At 43.5% G+C, this 26,230-nt stretch overlaps 1 protein-coding gene and 1 long non-coding RNA gene across 2 annotated transcripts in view; one reads left to right on the plus strand and one right to left on the minus strand.

Annotated features, from left to right (window-relative positions):
* The window catches only part of TMPRSS2 (transmembrane serine protease 2), a 41,212-nt gene extending 18,996 nt beyond the window's left edge, over positions 1 to 22,216 (plus strand). The window contains exons 2-14 of the mRNA XM_073577217.1: positions 5,716 to 5,779; positions 7,755 to 7,956; positions 9,644 to 9,721; positions 10,712 to 10,822; positions 12,809 to 12,938; positions 13,753 to 13,863; positions 15,580 to 15,623; positions 15,902 to 16,073; positions 16,806 to 16,972; positions 17,334 to 17,432; positions 18,588 to 18,730; positions 19,377 to 19,529; positions 20,812 to 22,216. Of these exons, the coding sequence (XP_073433318.1) occupies positions 5,771 to 5,779; positions 7,755 to 7,956; positions 9,644 to 9,721; positions 10,712 to 10,822; positions 12,809 to 12,938; positions 13,753 to 13,863; positions 15,580 to 15,623; positions 15,902 to 16,073; positions 16,806 to 16,972; positions 17,334 to 17,432; positions 18,588 to 18,730; positions 19,377 to 19,529; positions 20,812 to 20,823 (1,431 nt within the window). The 5' untranslated portion in view covers positions 5,716 to 5,770 and the 3' untranslated portion in view covers positions 20,824 to 22,216. The remainder of the gene's footprint in view (positions 1 to 5,715; positions 5,780 to 7,754; positions 7,957 to 9,643; positions 9,722 to 10,711; positions 10,823 to 12,808; positions 12,939 to 13,752; positions 13,864 to 15,579; positions 15,624 to 15,901; positions 16,074 to 16,805; positions 16,973 to 17,333; positions 17,433 to 18,587; positions 18,731 to 19,376; positions 19,530 to 20,811) is intronic.
* A 1,434-nt stretch (positions 22,217 to 23,650) lies between these two features.
* On the minus strand, positions 23,651 to 26,224 carry LOC141091550 (uncharacterized). The gene is made up of 2 exons (XR_012232537.1): positions 24,021 to 26,224; positions 23,651 to 23,981 (listed from the first exon to the last, which is right to left on the minus strand). It is a non-coding gene; the product is annotated as an uncharacterized lncRNA (long non-coding RNA).
* Positions 26,225 to 26,230: the final 6 nt, after the last annotated feature.

Consider the following 26,230-nt stretch of genomic DNA (forward strand, 5'->3'; position numbering starts at 1 on the left):
GTTTTTCGTCACCACACGACCCAGGGACAGTGGTCGCCGCAGGAGGCACGCCTCCAAATCCCTTCCCTGTTGGAAATATAGGCAATCCGGCTAGCTCTGCGACAGTTTCATCCCCTTCCAGCAGGCCAGCCCGTTCGGATTCATTCAGACAACGCCACGGCTGTGGCTTACATAAATCATCAGGGGGGCACTGGCAGCAGGGCAGCCATGCGTGAGGTAGGGCATGTGCTTCATTGGGCCGAGAGAAATCACTCGGCGATATCGGCAGTCTACATCCCGGGCATGGAGAACTGGACGGCAGATCTCCTCAGCCGGCAGGGTCTCGCATCCAGGGAATGGTCACTTCACCCCAAGATCTTCCAGCAGATTTGCCAACGATGGGGGATGCCGGATGTGGACCTATTGGCCTCCAGAGTGAACGCCAAGGTACTAGCGTTTGTCGCTCGATCCCGGGATCCGCAGGCAATTGCCGTGGATGCGCTGGTTCTGCCATGGAACCAGTTTCGCCTCCCATACCTATTTCCCCCGTTGCCACTACTTCGGAGGGTCATTAAGGCAGAAGGTGTGCCAGTGATTCTGCTGGCCCTAGATTGGCCTCGTCGGGCATGGTACGCAGACCTAGTACAGCTGCTCGCCGACGTTCCTTGGCACCTGCCAGAGCGTCCAGACCTACTGTCCCAGGGCCCAATCTACCACCCAAACTCAGGGGCACTGTGTTTGACGGCTTGGCCGTTGAATCCTGGATTCTAACCCAGGCTGGGTTCGGCCGCAGTGTGGTCGCTACAGTGGTTAGCGCCCGGAAGCCGGACTCAGGACATACTTATCACCACACCTGGAAGGTTTTCTTCACATGGTGTCGGAACCCTGGTTGTTCTCCACTGAGATTTTCTATTCCCAACATCTTGGCTTTTCTCCAGTCTGGCCTAGATGCAGGCTTGGCCCCAAGTTCCCTCAGGAGACAAATATCATCCTTAGGCTGGAGTCACACTTACCTGCGCAAAATACGGTCAGTATTTTACATGCGTAATACGGATGACAGACCCCTAAACAGTGCTCCGTATGTCATCCGTAATCAAGGTGTGGTCGCGTATTTTGCGCATGTCAGCATCCGTATGGAATCCGTATGGCATCCGTATGGCGAGATTTTCTCGCAGGCTTGCAAAATGGACATATAATGGAGCCCTATGACAGTTTTAATAAATGAAAGAATAGATATAGACACATAGAATGCATATATATATTTTTATATATATATATATATGTATTCTATGTGTTTATATCTATTCTTTCGTTTCTTTATTAAACCTGTCAGTGTGAGTTTACTGTATAGTGCACTGAATTGCCGGCTTTGCTAAATGACACCTGGTGCGTATTTCTCACAAGTCACACGTGTGGTCCCTGTGTAATCCGTATTTTTTGCGCACCCATAGACTTGCATTGGCGTATTACGGGCGTATTACGGGCGTAGTACGCTGGCAATCGCAGCATGCTGCGAGTGGCACGGAGTGTAGGATACTGAGGAGAAATATACGCCTGGTTCGAGGGACCCCATAGAAAATCATTGGTCCGTGTCTAATGCGTGCTTTTTGCGCCTCTCACTCTCCCGTATTCCTCGCCAGTGTGACCCCGGCCTTACCCGTTCTGTTCCAGCGCAGGATTGCTACCAATCTGCAGGTGAAGACTTTAATTCAGGGGGTCTCCCACTTGGTACCTCCTTATAGGGTGCCCCTGGACGCTTGGGACCTTAACCTGGTCCTAAGTGTCCTACAGGAGGCTCCATTTGAACCGTTCCAGGAGGTCTCTTTAACCTACCTTTCTTGGAAGATAGTATTTCTTGTGGCAATAACGTCAATCAGGCGGGTTTCAGAGCTGGCAGTTCTATCCTGCCGAGCTCCGTTTCTGGTCTTCCACAAAGACAAGGTGGTTCTCAGACCAGCCCCTCCTTTTCTGCCGAAGGTCGTTTCCTCGTTCCACATTAATGAAAACATTGTCCTGCCTTCTTTTTGTCCAGCACCGGTACACCGTGTGGAAAAGGCTCTTCATACGTTGGACCTGGTAGGAGCCTTCCGTTCTCCACTGACCCCCATGGTAGCCTTATGGTATTTTTTCCACTTACAGAGAACATGTTAAAAGTATTCATTTTTTTCTCTTACTATATTCTAGTTACTCCCTTTGAGTATTCCAGTTGTTTGTGGGTTGTTTTTTTTTTTTTTTTAAGTCTGCCGTATTTGTATGATCTTTGACAAAGAGGTGCGGTTAGTAGGTTAATTATGCAGAGCAGCCTACAAACACGCCCCTGAACATTCTATAAGCACCACCCCCTAGGTAAAGATGATTAAAAATTAGTACCAAATGAAAAGGTCCTTTTTTCTGGAACAGTCTGGAGAAATGAAAAAAAAAAAAAAAAGGGAGCAGCAGGAATAAAAGCCAAAAATGGACACTTTTGACGGGTCCTATGTAAGAAATGATTATATGAAAATGTCACCAGCGCAGGACGACTTCTGAAAGTTGCGTGTATTGTACATTTTTATTCAGGCAGGTCCTCAAGTGACGAGGTCTCTCCTGATGACTTCCTTTCGGAATATGTAAATTCATATTTGAGTTTTCTAAACTTCCTCCATCTGTAAATAGGCGGCTCAGATTTATTCTCCATTCTCCTAAATGTCAGTGACGGGACATTTTTCTTCTGCTTTGCATTCCGAGAAAACAATACATTTGCTGCAGGCAGACTTCGCGTTTTCTGTTTGCTTTGTTTTGTGTACGTGTCTCCATTTGTTGTCTTTGTCAAATAACGAGTAATTCCTCTTTCCCTCACATACGACTGTGTCAGCGAGAAGTGACTACATCCAGAATGAAAAGTGCCCCGATACATTCAATAGTCCCCACCTGGGAAGGCCCCGACATAATCCATGCCCCCTTTTTTTCTGCTCGGGAAAGCTTTGAATTTGTGACTGAAAAATTGGGGTAGTCTCATAAACTTAGAACTGTTGGCAACTATGACCCTCCCATTAGTAGTGGCTTCTATGGAGGAAAAAAAAGGTTTGGGGGGGGGGGGGGGGGTTACATTCAACACACCGGATCCTTCTCTCTCCTGACATCTGACATGGGGTGAGTCCAGTCCCACCGAAACTATGGGCACTTTAAAAGGATGTTCCCAACAATATCAATTTATATGGTTGTTAAGGTTCTTTAGCCCCATCCTGAATAAAGTTGAGGTGCTCATGCTTGGCCTCGGCTTCGCTCATGGCTTCTGGGGCTGTTGAAAATAGCCAAGCGCTGTGCTCAAAAAATCCCGTTAACAACGAATGGAGCAGAGGCCAAACATGAGCACCTCCGCTATATTCAGGACAGGGCTACTGATCGCCCATTCTCATGGATGCAGAGCACTGATCTTGGGATGGCTTTATTATGGATTTTTGGCGGTACCAGTGATGAGGCGATAACTTGATTACATATACAGCATCTTGCAATTATAATATGCTCGAACAGTCCTGTTGACGAATATTCAGGACCGGACTGCCAAGCCACATTCTCCTGGTTCCAGAGCCCCCGATCTTGGGTGATCGTTGGTGGTCCCAGTGATCGGACCCCCTGTAGATGGAGGGGGAGAGACAGTATCTTGAACTTTGTAATGTGGGAACGTTTTCCCCTACAATAATCGCTCCCAACCACATATGGAAAGTATTCAAGAAATAGGAAACAAATTGATAGAATGTGACTGCAGCAACAGACTACGCAGGGTTTGTTTGTAGTCTGTTACCATGGAGACACATAATCCAAGCCTATTTGTAACAGTACTATACATGATTTCAATTACTACGTAGCTTGGAGCTCATGGATCCTCTGACCAAATCTACGTCCCCAAACCTACCATGTGCAACTAAATATTCTGATATCCATGCACCTTCATAAGCCTTGTGATAAGTCGAAGGTCGTCCCTTATGACTTTGACTATTCCCTGTAGGAGAAAACAAAGTTACATTGTGGCACAACTATCCGCAAAGTAATGTGAAGACTTTTATCTGTGTATTTTGCCTTTTTTTTTTTTTTTTTTGCAATTTTGCTTACTTTTATGTGATTGTTACATTTTCTATTACCTTTTTTAATTTATTTATTTTTTCTCCCATCTTTGGTTGTGTATACCTCGCTCAGCTTATTCCCTGGGTGCAGTATGTCTGAGTGTTTGTGTTGCTGCTTCACTACCTCATTTTCCAGGTCATTTAGATAATTGGTTATTTATTGAGCATTTTATGCAAAACGGCCGTCCATTATTGACTGAAACAACAAAGCTCAGACCCGCGGCTCTGTCTGAGGACACTCCTCTTTATAAGCAGCCATGTATGGAAAGAAATCAATAACCATAAGGCTGTTACATTTACCTTTTGCCCTTCTTCCAAAAAAAAAATAAATTAGCCCTCAATAAATCTAAGTACTTAAAGTTGTTGTTTTAGGAGTTGAAAAACATGGCTGCTTCCTCCCAAAACCAACAAAAAGTAAAGATGAATGGTGAAAAAGATTATGAAAATTGGCTCTCCTCCAGAAGGACAAGAACGGTCTCCTTAGCTTTAGCCCGTGGTCTTCTTGACTTGCAGAGTAGCTGATTCCAGTAAGAGGCAATAAAAATGGTCTTTGGGCCACACGTTTACTTGTTACACCCCACTACAGGCACATTTCTTGTCTATATCTGTGGCCGGCTTTAATCTACCCCGATACATAGTCCTCATCTCATTACCTGTGGTTGTAGTCCCTGATGACTCCTCTTATGAGCTGTAAGACATCTTCCAAAATATCAACTATGGGACCATTTCAACTATGTCAATTTATGGACCCACTCAGGACCCCCTTACAGCACCAATATATATTTAAAAAAAAAAAAAAAAAAAGGGACTTTTTTTTTTTTTTTTTTACAAAGAGGTACTCCCATCTCCTAGAGCCTACCCCAATACGTATTGGGTATCATAATAATATTATTTGCAAATACATCCAGTTAGAAATTTAGTACAGTTCTGATTTGCTATGGGCAGGCATTGCTGGACCTGAGGTATCCGTGGTTACGACCACTGATATAGTGCCAGTTAGATTGCTAGTGCTCGTAACCATGGATACTTAAGGTCCTGCAATTCCTGCACATGAGAAAACAGAAATGGTGAATCAGAAGAACTATACTACATTTCTAATTGGAGGTATTTGCTAATAATATTTGCACCTACTATATATTGGGATAGGATCTTGGAGATGGGGAATACTCCTTTTAAATGCATTCATTTTGAGATGAAAATAATTTTTGCAATTCTGTTTCATGAAAACGTTTGCACCCTTAGACTTTTACCGACTCTTCGTTCAACTTTCATGTTGTCATAAACCGGCAGAGAGAAGATCAGAAAAGGCAGATAGGAGTTAGAAACTTCCAGTCTGATCAGACAGATCTCACTGATGGATTCTCAGCTAACTCATTCTGCAGTCGGCAATAGACAGTCCAGTTTAGAGGCTGTAAAAGACAAACGGTGACATTTTTTTTTAATGAAACCCAATTGTAAAAATTATTTTTAGATGAAAATACATGCGTTTAAAATGAAGAAAAATGTGCAATCGTCCCTGAAAGTGGAAAAGGCACTAAATACCACGTGAAGCCTCCTCCATGGCAGGGCTACCCTTACATACCCTATACCCTACACCCCAGCATGACCTCTAATAATAATGAACTTTCTCTTTCAGGGCTCATATGAAGTGAAGACGTTGGATTCTATTCTCTTAAAAGATATTTGCAGAAATGTATCCGGTACGTGATGGAATTTATTATCAGAAATTCTAGAGATTTTGCACAAAACAATTTGGGGATTTCAAGTTTGTAAAATCTACGATCCCAAAATTCTAAATTTATAAAACGCCCTTTATTTCAAGACTCTTCTTGCTCTGGAAATCCCTCCTAGTTCATTGATTTAAATCAGTGGTTCCCAAACTCCAGTCCTCGCGGACCCCAACAGGTCATGTTTTCAGGATTTCCTTAGTATTTCACAAGTGATGGAAGTATCATCATAAGGCATCAGGAATTCTCTCACATGTGTAAGGCTACGTTCACACGTCGCTTTTTTTAGCGTTTTTAACTCGCGATTTTGCCGCCAAAACGCAAAAAAACAGCATCCCATGCATTCCTATTGGATTCCAACATTCTGTGCTAATGCTGCGGATTTTCCCGCGGCAGAATCGCATTGCAGAGAAATCTGCAGCATGCTCATTATTTTGCGGAATCGCGGCGATTCCGCCCACATAGGAATGCATTGTTCTGCTTACTTTCCGCTTGTGGCTGTGTCCACCATGTGAAAAGTAAGCAGAATATTTGCGGATGGTACCCACGGTCCGGAGGAGAGGAGACTGTCCTCCGGGCTCTGGGTACCATATCCCTGTAAAAAATAGAATTAAAATTTAAAAAAAAATCGGGTTATATTCACCTTCCGATGTTCCGCACAGCGTCTCCAGGCTTCAGTGATACACGCGGCAGGTCCCGTTCCCAGTGATCCATTGCGGTAATGACCTTTGCTGATGTCGCCTTCTCGCGATACAGTAGTGGTCCCGCGAGACCGCGACGTCATCAAAGGTCATTGCCGCAATGCATCACTGGGAACGGGACCTGCTGGAGCATTGCGGAGGCCTGGGAACGCTGTGCGGGACATCGGAAGGTGAATATAACCCGATTTTTAATTTTTTAAATTATTTTTAACATTAGATCTTTCTACTACTGATGCCGCATAGGCGGCCTCAATAGTAAAAAGTTGGTCACACTCGTCAATCACTATGTTTGACGAGTGTGACCAACCTGTCAATCAGTTCTCCAAACGATGCTACAGATCGCTTAGAAAACGCTAGCATTCTGCAAGCTAATTACACTTGCAAATCGCTAGTTTTTCCGCGGGAAAATCGCGGGAATTTAAAATGCGATTTTTCCCGCAGAATAGAATTCTCGCGGCAACTTCCGCGGGAGTTCCACTACGTGTGAACCCAGCCTTACACTATGGAAATCCTGAAAATATGATCTGTTGGGGTCCATGAGGACTGGAGTTTGGGAACCACTGATTTTAAATGGAGAAGGTGTAATATTTCATTTCTCCTGCGGAGGTGCTGTAGGGAATGAAACAATTGCAGTCGTGTTCCCTTATAGATTACAGGGGTTACACTCCATGAACCATTTATTATTGGGAGTTGGGATGCCTTCTACCAGGGTGAAAAAGAACTATGGAGAAAAAAAAATGACAGAGCATTGTAAAATTGTCCAACTTTATTTTTTCCTGAAGTGGTAATTCCCCTTTAAGTAGTCGGTGTTTGTCGGTGTTTGCAGTGTGTAAAATGTGGACCTCAGGCAAGGCAAAGGCCATTATATCTTAATCCCCCTTCGCACGTCCGGCTAATTATTTCTCTTTCCGTTTATTTTGCGATTAATGAGTAATCTCCTGGAATGAGAACAAATCACAGCGTCGGCAACCGTGAAACTGAGCGTTAAAGTAACCGGCGGATCCAGGGACCGAGCAATGAAACTGTCAGACCTCGAAGATACGGAGGTTTATTGGAGACGTCCTGTGCAGATCCACAGTGGGGCCAATTTATTTTAATCGATGTAGGGTAAAAAAAATGAGGTGGCCCTATAGTAGCGGGAGAAATGCCGCATGGAGGATCACTGATCTAGTCGTGTACCATTACATAGAAAGCCATTATTGTCGCCGTCCACAAGAGTGAAGTAATGGACTCCATGTTTCTTCCAGAATCCGCCTCCCTATTATGACAACAACGGATACCAGCCGGAACACAACCCCTACGATAACCGAAGTCCATACAATATATATCAACCGTATCCTATTCCTCCTCCAAATGTCTCCCCGGTGCCACAGTATTTACCTCAGGTGTCCCCTCATCAGTCTGTGGCAGCAAATCAGCACGCAAAATCCCAAACATGGTGCTCGTCAAGTAAGTGATCGACCGGCAAACATGAGTGTGGGCACATCTACGTGGTACTCCTAAGAGGCTTAATAATATATACATGTTTCCCCACTGTCTCTCATGTACAAGAATGGAACTACTATAAGGCCGGGATCACACACACATAGCAATACATGGAGCCGCACGCTCTGCTCCCGAATGCTGGCAGCAGTGCCGGGTATTATCATGCGAGACACGGCCATATTCCTCACATGTGTGATCCCGGGCCTAATACTGCCCCTATGTACATGAATATAACTACTATAATACTGCCCCTATGTACATGAATATAACTACTATAATACTGCCCCTATGTACAAGAATATAACTACTATAATACTGCCCCTATGTACAAGAATATAACTACTATAATACTGCCCCTATGTACAAGAATATAACTACTATAATACTGCCCCTATGTACAAGAATATAACTACTATAATACTGCTCCTATGTACAAGAATATACTATAATACTGCCTCTATGTACAAGAATATAACTACTATAATACTGCTCCCTATGTACAAGAATATAACTACTATAATACTGCCCCTATGTGCAAGAATATAACTACTATAATACTGCTCCTATGTACAAGAATATACTATAATACTGCTACTATGTACAAGAATATAACTACTATAATACTGCCTCTATGTACAAGAATATAACTACTATAATACGGCTCCTATGTACAAGAATATAACTACTATAATACTGCACCTATGTACAAGAATATACTATAATACTGCCCCTATGTACATGAATATAACTACTATAATACTGCCCCTATGTACAAGAATATAACTACTATAATACTGCCCCTATGTACAAGAATATAACTACTATAATACTGCCCCTATGTACAAGAATATAACTACTATAATACTGCCCCTATGTACAAGAATATAACTACTATAATACTGCTCCTATGTACAAGAATATACTATAATACTGCCTCTATGTACAAGAATATAACTACTATAATACTGCTCCCTATGTACAAGAATATAACTACTATAATACTGCCCCTATGTGCAAGAATATAACTACTATAATACTGCTCCTATGTACAAGAATATACTATAATACTGCTACTATGTACAAGAATATAACTACTATAATACTGCCTCTATGTACAAGAATATAACTACTATAATACGGCTCCTATGTACAAGAATATAACTACTATAATACTGCACCTATGTACAAGAATATACTATAATACTGCCCCTATGTACAAGAATATAACTACTATAATACTGCACCTATGTACAAGAATATACTATAATACTGCTCCTATGTACAAGAATATAACTACTATAATACTGCTCCTATGTACAAGAATATAACTACTATAATACTGCTCCCTATGTACAAGAATATAACTACTATAATACTGCTCCTATGTACAAGAATATAACTACTATAATACTGCTCCTATGTACAAGAATATAACTACTATAATACTGCTCCTATGTACAGGAATATAACTACTATAATACTGCCCCTATGTACAAGAATATAACTACTATAATACTGCTCCTATGTACAGGAATATAACTACTATAATACTGCTCCTATGTACAGGAATATAACTAATATAATACTGTTCCTACGTACAAGAATATAACTATTGTATTCACGTATCTTGTTCTCTTCTTTTATCTCTCAGGTAGGCAAAAGATTATCTTCGTAGTCGCAGCAATCCTCATCGTGGTCGTTATTGCTGCAGTTCTCTGCTGGTATTTTTGTAAGTTTTTATTTACAGCTAATCTTTTTACAGTTCATGGGGAAAAAAAATCCCCAGCTGTGTTAATGCTGACGGCCACTAGAGGCGTCAACATTTTGCGTTATAAAAATCGGTCTTGGTGAGCTCCTTCTATTTGTTTTTTTTTTTCATTTGTTTAAGATATTTTTTTAAAATTTTTTACAAATCTTACACCAGATAGCATATTTAACCCCTTTCCATCTTTGGGTGTAATATTACGGCCACGTCGGGCTCCGCCTGTTTGGTGCGGGCTCCGACGCTGAGCCCGCTTCTTTCCGGGCACATGACAGCTGATCTATACAGTTGACATGTGTCCTCAACAGCCGCAGGTGGAATAGCGATCCAACTTCGGCTGTTAACTAGGTAAATGCCGCTGTCAATTTCTGATAGCAGCATTTAACTATCGCCTACTGGAAGCGCGTCACTAATCCTGCCCATCGGTGACCCCGTCACACAATTGCAGGTCACCGATGGGTTGCCATGACAACCAGAGGTCTCCAGTAGATTGAATGGCACTCACAGACTGGTCGCCCGGTGGCCGGCACTCACAGCAAGTGATCTGGTCATGTATGGCCCTAGACATGTTTGGTGTCTATGAACTCGTAATGACCTGGAGAATCATCATGGCGGGTCAGTTTTAGCATTTAGTGAACACGGTAAAAAAAAAAAAAAAAAAGTGTGGGATTGCACTTTTTTGCAATTTCACCACACTTGGGAATTTTTTCCCGTTTTCGAATATAAGATATGGTAAAACCAATGGTGTTGTTCAAAAGTACAACTCGTCCTGCAAAAAACAAGCCCTCACATGGCCATATTGGCGGAAAAATATAAAAAGTTATGGCTCTGGGAAGAAGGGGAGCGAAAAACGAAAACGCAAAAAACTAAATACCCCTGGTTGTTAAGGAGTTAAAGAATACAAAAATATAAAATCATGTGATTTATGCTTCCTCTTCTGTTATTTTCATTGTGTAGTGTCTTCAAAGTGTGAAAAGAAATGTGGCACCTCATCGACGTGTGTCCGCTCTTCTCAGTGGTGTGATGGTACCGGTGACTGCCCGAATGGGGAGGATGAGACGTATTGCGGTATGTTTCATGCGCAATGTAGGAAGAAAACTCAGTTATGGGTTGTAATACCAACTACCGCCACAGGGGGGAAATGTATCACTGCTGGCAACAGTAGCTGTAAAATTCCCATGTAGAGATCGCCCTCTAGTGGCTGCTGTAAGAATACAGAATGCATCTGATGGTATTGTTTGGTTTTGTGGTTTTCCCAAAAATTTTCCTCTTACAGTAGTAGGTGGCAGTTATGACAGCATTATGTAGGAAGTACATTGCAGTATTATATGGGGAATGTATTAAAGTGATATGTGGGAAGTATATGGAAGTATTAGGTCATAAATACTTGGTAGTATTATTTTAGAACTATATGGTCATATTATGTCACAACTATTGTTTATGGTTGTAGGTGGTAACTATATGGCAGTATTTCATAGGAAGCACATGGCAGTATTGTATGGGAACCATATGGCAGTGTTATGTCAGAACTATATACGCAGCATTATTTTGGAACAATATGGTCATATTACTATGCAAGAACTATTGTATATGATGGTAATATGTGGAAATTATATGGCAGTATTATGTATTTAATCTGGGTGCTATATTGCAGCAATATGTGAGTACTGTATGACAGTATTATGTGGGAAATGTGGCAGTATTATGTGAGAATTACATGATGGTATTATTTAGGAAATGTATGGTAGTTTTATGTGGTGACTGTAATGCAGTAATATGTGGGAAGCATATGGTAGTATTGGAAGTACATGGCCGTATTATATAACTATTGTATGCGGTAGTACAGTAATATATGGAAACTATAACAGTACTATGTAGGAAGTACATGGCATTATTATATGACAGTATTATGTGGCGACCATATGGCAGTATTATATGGGGACTGTGTGGCAGTAATATGAGGGAAATAAATGAAAGTATAACTTCTTGGTAGTATTTGAAACTCCATGGTCATATTATGTCATAACTATTGTATATGGTAATAGTATGTGGAAACTATCTGGAAGTATTATGTAGGAAGTATATGACAGTTTTATCTAAGTAAGATATGGTGACAATATGTGGGTACTGTATAGCAGTGTTACGTAGGAAGTACATGGCAGTTGTATGTAAAAACTGACTTGGAGTATTATGTGAGAACTATGTAGCAGTATTATTTTTGGAACTATATAGCCATATTACTTGATAAATATTGTATGTGGAAACTACTGTATATGTAGGAGGTATATGACAGTTTTATCTAGGTGCTATATGGCAGCATTATGTGGGAACTATAAGATATTATGTGAGATCTTTAAAGCACGTTTTATAAGGATACAACTTTTTAGTTATTTAGGTTGCATGACACTGTATCAATGTAGTATTTAGCCATTGTATGGCAGTATTTGAACACTAGCCGTTTTCTTTGGGTATTATATGGCAGTGTTGTGTGTGAAATATATAACAGTGTAATATGGGCACTGGCAGTGTATAGTAGTATTATACGCTTACTTTATGGTAATATTATTTAAGCATTGGTTAGTTGTATTGTTTGGCTTTGGGCCACATTTGGTTCTGTATCATATTGATGTATTTTATGGAAACCTATAAGGCAGTATTATATGGCCTCTAATACAATATTACCTGGATATTGTTTCTTATTTAGCCATTATGTAGTAGTATTATTTGGACTGCATGGCGGTATTATTATTTAGACCCCATCTGAACACTATCAGTTCTCTTTGGATATTAAATGGCAGTACTGTGTGGGAATATTGGGATGCTGCGCGGAGGTGTTATTTTAGGCATTGTATGGTGGTTTAAATTGGGCGTTGGCTGCATTGTATGGATGCTTTATGCATATGGAGCTTTTGAAATTTGGTAACAGCAAGCGGAGATCTTGAAAATGATAAGTTTTATTTACAGAAGACACAATGCCCTTAAACTTCAACATATGCTATAAAATGATCTATAACACTTCGTGCTCAGCAATGATGTGTTCTTCCTTCTTTCCAGTGCGGCTGTACGGCAAAGGTTTTGTATTACAAGCCTATTCTCCGACAAGGTCCGAATGGCTGAGTGTTTGCTTCGATGACTGGAATCAAGTCTATGGACCGCTGGTCTGCCAATCTATGGGCTACAAGAAGTAAGTGGCGCCACTGATCCACGCCGATCAGTGCGATTCTGGGGATCGTGGCTGTGTCGCTAGAGGAGACATTCCATGTTTTCGTGGCACCGATGGAAACCTGCTAAATCTATCACCTGCACCATAAATAGCGCCAGGCATCACGGGGCCATTGGAGGGCCCTAGTTGTGACACTGATGCCAGTACAACAGCGCCGGCTCTGGTGCTCCGATCATTGACATCGCAAACGCCGGGTCTCCAATCATTGATGCTGCCCTCAACGGCACTCCAATCATGGAAACACTACGGTCGCCCTTCGGAGGTGACACCGCCCTTCCTAGCACTCCAATAATCGATGCCGCTTTTAGTGGCGCTCTAGTCATTGGTGCATCCCTCCGGCGCTCCCAATATTGGCCACCATCCGTGGTGCTGCCTGGACAGCGCTGGCCTCCATATCCCACCAATATCACCCAGAACCGCACCCTTACAACTGTGCCTAACTTGGTGCTGACCTACTGTCCGACACTCTCCTAACCACACGAGGCGCGGCTCCCTTCTGACAGCGCCCGGCACAGCGCCAAGACGGCAGCGCAAGGAACGGCACCCCTACAACTTTGGTAGACAAACAGCATTATAATATTGACACCACAACAGGGACGTAGTCTCCTTTATCAGAGACCTCCACCATAAATATCATCCTCAGTGTCCCACATGGAGAACTACAGCGCCCGTCTGCCAGGCCCATCGCTCCATGAGGACTCCTGACTATCCGGCCCGGTCCCGTCACCGGCGCTGAGTGATAATATAAGAAATGTAACCACCTCATCTCTCCCAGGTCCAGTTATAATGGAACCATTCTGGAACCCGTCACATCGGATTTAAATGGTTTTGCAAGTGTAAATACCAGTGTGGCCTTCAGCAAGTTACATACAAGTATTAGGACAAGGTAAGATCTATCATCTATTATCCATTAATTATCTATCTATCTATTATCTATCTATCTATCAATCTTCTATATCTATTTATCTATTATATATATATTTATCTATCTATTATCCTTCTATTATCTATCTATTATCTATCAATCTTCTATATCTATTTATCTATTATCTATTTCTATTATCTATCCCCATATTTATCTATTTATCAATCGTCATATCCACCTGATGCAGGAAAAAAAAACGCTCTTCTGTTTTGTGCATGTGGGTCGCCCTCCCAGGGCTGTGGGGTACTCGGTACCGGGCCGGTGTCAGGGGGATGTGTCACAGCAGCGGTGACCCGGTCCGTGGCCCTGGGCGCCCAATCAAGGGTGGTTTTGGTAGTTAATGGAATAGTTTGTGACGCCACCCGTGGTGTACGGCAAGGGAGGTGTTAAGCCGACGCCGCATGCAGATCCGCTGGGACTGATGGTGTGGTGCAGCAAAGATGGTGTAGCTCCCCACAGGTGAAGCTGTAGTCCCAGGGCAGTGTAGGTGCAATGGCTGAGGAGAGGCGCAGGGTGGTATAGATGCTGGTACCCAGATGTAGCGGTGCTGACGGTGTTGGCGCACAAATGAATGGAGGACACCAGAGCTGCAGTTTCAAAGCTTTACTCACAGTTCGTGGTACACACTGGTGCCCACCTCCGTGCCGTGTCCTCCGGGGTAAAGCCTCAACCAACCTCCCGGGAAAGTCAGGGCTCTCCTCTCCAACACTCCGCCAACATGTACCTTCCTGAACGACTCCGCCAATACACCTTGTGGTGTGAAGCCCTCCGGTACTTGGTAACCCTGGAATGCCTCCTAAGAGATGTTCCTAGAACTCTACTTGCACGGCAGACAGCTGTAGCCTGCTTCGGGGACGCCTCACTCCCGGCTCTCTATCTGTGTCGCTGTTGTGCCTCAAGTCTTGGATGGGAGTAATGCATTTACAGCCAACTACTCCACCGGTCTCTGCTGCTGAACCATAAGTGTCCGTACAACCTCGGGGACCGGGCCCCGGCCTTGCGCTGAGAACCTATAGGCAGGGTTCCTCTTCCAACCCATGTTTCCTCTCTGTTCTCTACTCCTTCGTTCCGTACTTGACTCTCTCTCTTATGGAAACTTATGTTACAGTTCTAAGTCTTTCTCCTTCTCCTTGGACCCGTCCTCAGACTCTCCTGACTGTCCTTTTTCCTCTCTCAGCCTGATCTGAGACTGACCCCCTAAGGGACTGACCTGTAATTCTAAACCTTCCCAATCTTTTATATGAATCTAAACTCCACCCACCTCCCAACACATCCAGTGTTCCAAGCAGGGAACCACCAGAGGTGCTCTGCTACTCTCTAAGCACTGAGCCGCAATGTGGTTGTGCAGAACTACCCTGTTGTCTGGGGTGCGAGTGTTAGTGTGGAAAGGAGCTCCCAACTTACCCAGAGGGTGGGGCACCACACCTTAGGAGAAGGTGCAGTACCTCTGTGGCAACTGAGCCTCAGGGGCGCCACATATGCAGCTCTCACGCAGACCTATGTGCTCCGTGGCTACATGCTACACATAAGCCCTGCATATAGTCTGACCCTGCAGTCATTTTACTTTCTTGCAGCTTCTGCGTGGACACACATCATTCTGCATAGGAGCTGTAAACCTAAACCGGTAGCAGAGGATTCTTTATTTCTTGCATGATCTATTTTCGTTTTGCTTTGCAGGAATTCCTGCCCTTCTGGGAGGGTGATCTCTCTGCGGTGCATAGGTAAGCCGTCTGGCACCCGCTATTCTGTTGTCGCCCCCTCCATGGACACTTCCCTACACTTTCCCTCTCCCTTTTCCCTTCCTGATGGTCTTGTGTGCGGTTTCTCTCTCGCCGTCTTCCTTCCCTGACTTTTACGCTTGCTTGGATGACTACACATCCTAAGCCCACGATTTGGTAACACACATCCCTCCTTTTTGTTTTTTGTGAATTTTGCATTAAATAATAAAACTCTGCACCTGTTGGTTCTATATTAATTGTTGGTTTTCTTTCACCTACAGACTGCGGTCAATCAACCAAGCAGACAACGTCTGGCAGGATAGTGGGGGGAACGGCAGCTAATAAAGGAGATTGGCCTTGGCAAGTGAGTCTGCAGATCGGGCAGTCTCATGTCTGTGGAGGGTCTATCATCACTCCTGAATGGATAGTCACAGCAGCGCATTGTGTCGAGGGGTAAGTTCTTAAAACGGATCTGTCACTTTCCATAAATATATAATTTTTGTTCCTGGTGTGAAAGCCGCTGATCTCCTGAATCCGGCATTGTTTTCCTCGTGTTCCTGCGCCTCTCCGTTCCTGAGATACGGCTCTTTCTTTCCTGCTTGCAAATTTAGTCGTCTTATGCAAGTGGGCGTGGTCATCAGAATCACGCCCAGTTGGATAACAACGCTGGATTTCCATACAGGGAAGATGGGGCCGTATCTCAGGAATAGAGAGGCGCAGGAATAAAAGAAAAACGGAGTCGGATTCAGGAGATCAGCGGCTTTCACACCAGGAACAAAAATTACATATTTATGGAAAGTGACAGATCATCTTTTAAATTAATTATAGATACAAAAAAAAAAAATAATTAAATGGTGTGTGGCATAAAACACAAGAAAAGGGAATTGCTGGAATTTTTTTTTTTTTCTTACAAATTGGTATTTCCATTGTGTTCCTGCTGCCCTTGTTACTCATAGATGCCGACACGACCAGCAAAAATTGTGTCCTATCCTGTAGTTCAGACTACATGGCGCTAATGTACTAATCCAGGCATCAAATGGTGCAAGGACACAAATATCTTGAGATCCGTCAACAGCGACTGAGCAATTATCACAAAGTTTCCGCTGAGAAAAAGATCTAAAGATGGTGGATGTTACAAGCGCCAGTCACTTTAAGATCTTCCGTTCCTCCTTTTTGTGTTTTTAGGAATTTAGCTTCCGCTCGGTTGTGGACGGTCTATGCTGGATCCCTCCAAAAATCTGGAGGTCTCGCGTATTTTGTGGAGAGGGTCATTTCTCACCCCAATTATGACTCTGAAACAAAGAACAACGATATCGCCCTCATGAAGCTAAAGACAAGTTTATCCTTTACTAGTAAGTGGCTGAGAAGGTTGGTGGGGGGGGCACTTACTTTTTTTTTTTTTTTTTTTTTTTTCTTCAATAAATGCTCCTACAGACCTATTAAGACCCCTCCAGACCCCCACACACTTTCAAACTTAGGAAATTTTAGTAAAGCAATGACATAAGACCACCACCTATGTATGTCGTAAGCTTCTGTGCAGATGTTCTGTTTCCATGGTAACAGACTACAAACAAACCCTGTGTAGTCTGATCCCGCAGCGCTAATCCCAGATTTTTTCTTTTTTTTTTTTTTTTTTTTTGGGGGGGGGAGGAAACAATGTTTTAAATATAGACAGCCCCTTAAAACGTAAAAAAATCCTTCTTTTGCTTGCAGATAATAATATAAAGCCTGTATGTTTACCCAATGCTGAAATGCCATGGACCGAAACTCAGAACTGCTGGATCTCAGGATGGGGTTACACGTACCAAGGAGGTAAGAGACCGAAATGTGCACAGGAACGGGGCGACATTAGTGCGGAGTACACACCATGGAACAGTTGTGTGTGTGTATATATTTATTGAATTCTGTAGATATAAATATATTCTGCAGAGCTGCACAGAGAAAACGGAATTAGCTCCACAGTAATGACTGTGGCAATGCTGCTTCTGTCTCAGCTCCCAGGACCCTCTGTCTATAACATATCGGATGAGGGGGATATTGGTGACGGGTCAATCACAGCGAAAATTACATCGAGTGAGCGGAAAGCGGAATGCAAAAGGCTATAACAAACTCTAAACATCCTGATCAAGATGAGAGATTTCAGCTCTGGAGTATAATGAATACCGTATGTAATTCAGGATAAGTTAATGTATGTACACAGTTACTGCACCAGCAGAATAGTGAGTGCAGCTCTGGAGTATAATACAGCATGTAACTCAGGATCAGTAATGTAATGTATGTACACAGTTACTGCACCAGCAGAATAGTGAGTGCAGCTCTGGAGTATAATACAGGATGTAACTCAAGATCAGTAATGTAATGTATGTACACAGTGACTGCACCAGCAGAATAGTGAGTGCAGCTCTGGAGTATAATACAGGATGTAACTCAGGATCAGTAATGTAATGTATGTACACAGTTACTGCACCAGCAGAATAGTGAGTGCAGCTCTGGAGTATAATACAGGATGTAACTCAAGATCAGTAATGTAATGTATGTACACAGTGACTGCACCAGCAGAATAGTGAGTGCAGCTCTGGAGTATAATACAGGATGTAACTCAGGATCAGTAATGTATGTACACAGTGACTGCAGCAGCAGAATAGTGAGTGCAGCTCTGGAGTATAATACAGGATGTAACTCAAGATCAGTAATGTAATGTATGTACACAGTTACTGCACCAGCAGAATAGTGAGTGCAGCTCTGGAGTATAATACAGGATGTAACTCAGGATCAGTAATGTAATGTATGTACACAGTGACTGCACTAGCAGATTAGTGAGTGCAGCTCTGGAGTATAATTCCTTATGCACCAGAGTGATAACTTATTTTTTTTTTTTTGCTATTTGCACCATTTTCAGTCTCTGCTGCGTCGCTCATGATAAGATACATGTGTGAGCTGCAGTTTGATTTGTGTTTGACTCCACAGGGTCCACATCAAGTGTCCTGATGGCAGCTACTGTCCCATTAATCAGCTCTTCAGTCTGTAACACCCCTTCTGTTTACAATGGAGTCATCACGTCCACCATGATCTGCGCAGGTTCCCTCTCTGGAGGCGTCGATACCTGTCAGGTAAGATCTCATTGAGGGCCGGAGAATAAAGAGTCGGGGGAGACTCAGAAGCCTTAGGGTGTGTAAACTTTTACAATGCATTATTGCTCTTGCTCCAATCCATCTAAAATAATAATAAAAAGACAACAACTGTGTAAAGTTCTGAGTCTGCAGCTCCCACGCCGACCTATATGTTTCCTGGTCTCTGTTTGGCTGCAGAGGTGACAACGCTGCAGCCAATCACTGAGCTCAGTGGCTCCTGACTATATGGATGGCATGAGGTGCTGAGCTCAGGGGGCAGCGGCTGATAGAAAATGTTGGACCGGGGGAGATTAAGTAAAGCGCAGTTTGTGTACAAAACCGTACACACAGAAGAAAAAAAATATTTTTTTTTAAAGGATAGAAACCAATTAACTCTTTCTAAGGAGTGAAATCTAACCTTTCCACAGCAAGTTTGCTTCTGAATGGACATAATGTATCACCGCCCATATGATTCCACTTGTATACAGCGCTGTATGCAGCCGTATGCAGTTAGCTCCCCCTAATGGTGACTCCGAGGAATCACAATTGTCTTCTATACAGATACATTAGAATTCTAAGTTTTGCACTAGCTCTCCATTATTACGTTACTGTATTTGATTCTTCCCCCTCTTTTCTGCCTCTGCAGGGTGACAGCGGCGGCCCCCTAGTCACAAAGACAAACAATTTCTGGTGGCTTGTCGGGGACACGAGTTGGGGGGCCGGCTGTGCCCAGCGTAACAAGCCTGGAGTGTATGGGAACGTCACGGTGTTCCTGGAGTGGATCTACTATCAGATGCAGGTGAGCGGAGTCTGAGCGCACTCCGGTGATGATGACATGAGGATGGAATGAAAAGCTTTATAAAAACAAGGAAGCATTCTCCCAGAAACAGCGCCACACCTGTCCATGGGTCGTGACTGGTATTGCAGCTGCACTACACGCGAAGGACTGAGCTGCAATACCAGACACGACCTGTAAAACTGGTGTGGCGCTCTCTTTAGAAGAAAGCAGCCATGTTTTTTAATTCTTCTAATCGTTGTGAAGTAAGTTGTACAACCAGTTTCAAGATCTGTGTTTGCTAAAAGCAAGGAATCAAAGGAGGTTCTGATCCAATCCTGCTCACAGCTGAGGGTTTGTTACCCTGTAGAAGTTTATCGAGTGCTTTCTAAGCCAAACGCACAAGAGTTAACCGGTCTCTTGTGCTGAAGGATATGTCTGATATCTCTAAGACTCATTGTAACATTTACACAATGCAAATCACCAGAACAAATACTAATTAAGGCTCTAGAGGAGGCAGAATAATGAATGCAGCTCTGGAGTATAATGCAGGATGTAACTCAGGATCAGTAATGTAATGTATGTACACAGTGACTGCACCAGCAGAATAGTGAGTGCAGCTCTGGAGTATAATACAGGATGTAACTCAGGATCAGTAATGTAATGTATGTACACAGTGATTGCACCAGCAGAATAGTGAGTGCAGCTCTGGAGTATAATGCAGGATGTAACTCAGGATCAGTAATGTAATGTATGTACACAGTGACTGCACCAGCAGAATAGTGAGTGCAGCTCTGGAGTATAATACAGGATGTAACTCAGGATCAGTAATGTAATGTATGTACACAGTGATTGCACCAGCAGAATAGTGAGTGCAGCTCTGGAGTATAATACAGGATGTAACTCAGGATCAGTAATGTAATGTATGTACACAGTGATTGCACCAGCAGAATAGTGAGTGCAGCTCTGGAGTATAATGCAGGATGTAACTCAGGATCAGTAATGCAATGTATGTACACAGTGACTGCACCAGCAGAATAGTGAGTGCAGCTCTGGAGTATAATACAGGATGTAACTCAGGATCAGTAATGTAATGTATGTACACAGTGATTGCACCAGCAGAATAGTGAGTGCAGCTCTGGAGTATAATACAGGATGTAACTCAGGATCAGTAATGTAATGTATGTACACAGTGACTGCACCAGCAGAATAGTGAGTGCAGCTCTGGGGTATAATACAGGATGTAACAATTGAGTGAATACACTGAAAATGTTTCCTAAAATGGCCACTTCTCCTTCCCTTGCAGACGTACACATGACGGAGCAGGACACGGAGGACGCCCCGATTGTATGTGTTTTGTACCATGAGGGTTGTCAGGACGTGTGATGCGTTTTATGTGTCTCTTATGGGTATTGGAGCGTTATCTGCACACCGAGACTGGCGGCCACCACAAGCCTCTGCTGTATGACTGAATAACGTCACATCGGCGCCATCTAGTGGCCAATCCAAACTTTTCTTCCGCCTGGTTGTAAATAGCCGTCCTGCGCTGTTGGCGGTAATGCGCCGTCTACAAACTGACATGTACAGACTCTGCAGTGGCCTACTGTGAAAGCAGGAGCTGTGTCCACATCTTGTATTCAGGTTTTTTTTTTTTTTTTTATATATCGCCATGAGACAATTTGTTGTGCAAATCCAGGCGGGAAAACCAAGATGTGGTTACACCTACATTTCTTTATCGGTAGCAAAGTCACTATGTGTCCAAAATCAGAAAACAGCACCATTCACTCCCATAAACAAATCTGAGTTGCAATACCAGACTCCACCTGCAGATAGAGGTGGCGCTGATTTTTTTTTTTTTTTTTTTTTTGGAACAAAGCATCCCTTCATTAGTGTCTGCTCAAGATACACAAACGATGACTTACAGTTGTGGCAAGTCTGAGACTTTTCCATTTATATGTATTTTATTTTTTGTCTTAGTTTTTTTCTGTGCGTGCCGGAGATGGCAGGTTATATCAGAAAGATCCGGTGATTAGCCCGACTGCTGGACACATGGACTAAGGGCCAATTAATTTCATGTAGCATAAAGGTCTGCACAGAACATTCCCCTCCCAATCCGATGCTTTGGAGTCGTATCCCCTAGAGCCGCCATATAGTGCCACATCCCTTTAGTAGTCATTGATTGTATATACGTTCTAACAATTCTCTTATTATGAACCTATTTTATCACTTTTTAAAAAAAAAAAAAGTTTTTAGGAAGCAGAATGAACAAAAAAACAGCAATTCTGAGTTAAATTTTATTTCTGTATTTATTTTGTGACTTTTTAAGTACGGGTCATTACAAGTTATTTAAGTGTTTTTTGTTGCATAAATCAAACTTTTGTGCCTTGTTTACTTATTGATAATGCCACGGTTTGATCACTGCTGTCATTTATTTCCAATCCTTCTGTATAGCAATGTTTTATGTCCGTCGGCATCACTGGAAGCCATGCACATGCAATGGGGAGGCAGCACCTTTCTTCTAACCGTTTAGACGCTAAGGTTTTTGCCGTGGCATCTACAGGGGTTAATCACCAGGATTGGAGCTTGTAATTTAAAAATGGTCCCCTTTTATAGGCCAGGATCGGACATATTGAACTTTTATATTAAACCTACGTGGAGGGGTGGAGCGGCCTTGCTGAAAAAGATGATAATAAAAGAGCAAGTTTTCACAACCACTGTCTCATTACTTCTATTACAAAAGATGCAAAATTAGAACCTACATTATGTTTTCTTATCTCAATGTACAGCTGTATACATGGAATATCCCTTGAAAGCAGTAGATTTTAGTTGCAGTACTGGAGTCTGACCACATGGTGCGCTGTTACACGGGAACAGAGTTTTGTACTTTATGATTTTTCGGCACAGCTCCACCTAGTGGTAAATATTTATTGTAGTGAAGATCTTGCCTGTACTTAAGACTTTGGTCAGCAGAGGGGAAAAAGAAGCAACAATGCAGAAGACGGAGCTGCCAATGGGTAGAAGAATTTTAAATATTGATCAAGTAATGTATCATAGACTTCTGCCAAACTCATCCTCCTTTATTTTTTGCAATTCATGGAAATCACATTTCTGCATATCGATAAATGCTGAAAAATGCAATTTATGTAAAAAAAAAAAAGAATTTGGTGTCTAGAGGATGAGAAGCTGCAGTCAGTGTGATGCTCGATTTATCATGTAAACGTCAATGTTCCGAGGGACCTTGTGGGCAAGTCAGGGAGGAGACCGGGTCAACGGCGTTCTGCCCAAAGGGGTCCAATGACATCCTGTCCCCCTGCCCCAAAGCAGGACACCAATTTTTTTGCATAGATTATCTGGATGGCCATCGAGGACAGGTTTTTGGATCCTCTAGGGCAGGGGTGGGGAATTTTTTTTTTCTGCCAAGGGCCATTTGGATATTTATACCATCCTTTGGGGGCCGTACAAACTCTGCCCACAAAGTACCTCCTGACTCTGGCACTGGTTTCATGCCTTAATCTTTCATTGCATGCCCTTCAATGTTCAGTAGTGAACACTGCGTGTGTGTGCTAACAGAGCAAGAAGAAATTAATGAGCTTGTGGCAATCAAAGTACAGCTCCCTGCCCAAGAATGCAGTCCCTGAGAATCTGCTCGGGGGCCTGATAAAAGGTCATCGAGGGCCGGAAATGGCCCTGGGGCCTGAGGTTCCCCACCCCTGCTCTAGGGCCTCCTGTAATTTCCAGCCTCTCTTCAGATGGCACAAGTCACCAGCCTTCCCTCACTGCCTACCAGATGACACACTCACTTGCTCGGTTTTGGGCAGACCTCTTTTCATCCAGGACCTGCTAATTTTTTTTTTTTCTTTTTATACAAGACCTGTCAATTATTATATAATTTAAGGAAAAAAAAATCCAAATCGCTGCTTCCACTTAGCAAAAGAACAATCATTGTTCACCTTGGAATTCCTATCTGGTATTGGTGTAGTTTTCCAACATCTTGGAATTCCGTGTATAATGTATGACCAGATCCAGAAACATCATGGGGAGGCAGCTCCATGGATCAGGCTTTTTTTTTTTTTTTTTTGTTTGGAGGGGTGGGGGGGGGGAAGACAAACTATCAAAAGGTGTAAGGATCACACGCGGCTAATGGATGGTGGGAGCACTTTTATTTAACAATACATAAAACACTTATGTGAGGGTCTGTTCACCTTCGTACAGTTTTTTTTTTTTTTTTTTGAGTATTTCAGAAGGAATAATGAAAATATAATCTACCACGTTGCTATTGCAGAGTGTCTTTAGGTCCTTCGTCTAGCAGAGATCTGCAAACATTTAACAAATCCATCAGGGCTTCTGCTGGTATCTCTAACACAGAGGGGAGACCAGGGAAAATACCTTGGAGGAAACACAAAGGCTATTGTAAAAGGAGGAAAGACTGTGGGGAGGAAATAAGTGAAGACTGCAGCACTCTGGATATACACAAACCTCACATTCAACCAATCTTACTCGGAGAGATGCACAGACCTCACATCCAGCCCATATTACTGGGAGAGGTGCACGTAGCTCACATCCAGCCTATATTACTGGGACAGACGCACGGACCTCACATCCAGCCTATATTACTGGGAGAGACACACAGAGCTCACATCCAGCCTATATTACTGGGAGAGACACACAGAGCTCACATCCAGCCTATATTACTGGGAGAGACACACAGAGCTCACATCCAGCCTATATTACTGGGAGAGACACACAGAGCTCACATCCAGCCTATATTACTGGGAGAGACACACAGAGCTCACATCCAGCCTATATTACTGGGAGAGACACACAGAGCTCACATCCAGCCTATATTACTGTAGAGACGCACAGAGCTCACATCCAGCCTATAGTACTGGGAGAGACACACAGAGCTCACATCCAGCCTATATTATTGGGAGAGACACACAGAGCTCACATCCAGCCTATATTACTGGGAGAGACCCACAGAGCTCACATCCAGCCTATATTACTGGGAGAGACACACAGAGCTCACATCCAGCCTATATTACTGGGAGAGACACACAGAGCTCACATCCAGCCTATACAACCGGGAAGGACAACACAAACTCCTGTCCAGCCTGGAGCTTACATGCAATATTAGCGACAATCTATGGATCAGAGTGTAACGGTCACGTGCATGATCAGCAGATATCATGCACTTTCGTTATGGGAGGTCAGCAGAGCTGACGTCCATTCTGAGCATTGCTATGCGCTTGTCGTGTATACGACCATCTGACTGCTCCCTTAGGCAGACCTTGACCGCTTCTGACATGTAAATCTTGTATACAAGACAAGAACTGTAATTGGTGTCTATATTAGAGCCATTGAACCATTCCCACTTGTTGTCAGGGCTGGACTGACCATCTGACAAAAGCCAACTGGGTCTGTCCAGCCATAGGCCACATCAAATGCAACTGTTAAAGTATCTGAGACCTCAGGATGCCGGTACTGTTAACAGCCGAAGTGGAGAACGGCGTCACCGGATCCACACTCCATCACTTACTCCGGAAGGCGCTTCCAGCCTGCGACCTTCTGGAGGCCGGTGCCATGCACGCGACCTTGTGCAGCACGATGCAATCACTGCAAGATGGGATTGAAGAGGATAAAGCAGCTGTGGTGGACACGAAGGCTGGAATTTTTTTTTTTAGGCTACTTTCACACTTGTGTTATGAGGCGCAGCGCCGCGCCTCCTCCGATCAGCTCCTCCTATGGGCGCATGACGCTGCATGCAACCTGCGTACCCTATAATTAGCTTTGGGTACGCAGACCATGTGCTGGTATGCTTTTGCCGGTGCATGCGCCCTTTTGGTACTGCGCCGATGTGCGCCAAACGCACCGTGTTGCATTTTGGTGCGCTCGGCGCAGCGGTAAAAAAGGGCGCATGCACCGGCAAAAGCATACCAGCGCACGGCCTGTGTACCCAACGCTAAATATAGGGTACACTGGTCGCATGCAGCGTCATGTGCCCATAGGAGGAGCTGACCAGAGGAGGCGCGGCCAGGGGCGGAGCTTAGCTGCAGCCCTGCGCCTCATAACGCAAGCGTGAAAGTAGCCTTACTGTGGCTCCGATAATACTGTGTTGAGGGACCATCATACAATGTGGGGAGTCTACACTGGACATTCTACTGAGTGGGGGAGGCCATTACTGGACAGGCACAGGTTAAAGCACTATATAATGGTGTAGAGACAGATTTCCACCACTGCGCCAACATCTTTCACAGAGACTCTACAGGTGAGGACAGACAAAAAAAACTACAAAAGTGCCCACAAAGAAATGGGGATCAGGTAGGGACCCACTAATGGGACCACCGCACCATATATACAAATTTAGTGAGATCACTTCTAGGATGGGAATTTGGCCAATCTCTGCTGGGCGGCGCGGAGCCGCTTCATCTGCTCATGTAAATCCTTCCGCTCCCTCGCCAGATTGTCATTCTCCACCAGTAACACGCCAAGGTTCTCCTTGTCCTGGAGCAGAGACAACATCTGTGACTGCAGCTTGTCAGCAAATTCATGGAGCATGTAGTGTAGAATGATCAGGGGGATCTGGTTTGACAAACGGGAGGTCGAGTTCTAGAAGAAGAAATATAGGAAATTGAATATTAATAGATCCAGCTACATATTATACTGTAGTGCACGTGTTGCGGAAATATCTGCAAGCAAATCCGCATCTCTTGGCAGAAAACAAGTGT

The sequence above is a fragment of the Dendrobates tinctorius genome, unplaced genomic scaffold, assembly GCF_039654945.1.
Source record: "Dendrobates tinctorius isolate UK_male_01 unplaced genomic scaffold, ASM3965494v1 ptg000054l, whole genome shotgun sequence".
In the NCBI taxonomy this organism is placed as follows: domain Eukaryota; kingdom Metazoa; phylum Chordata; class Amphibia; order Anura; family Dendrobatidae; genus Dendrobates; species Dendrobates tinctorius.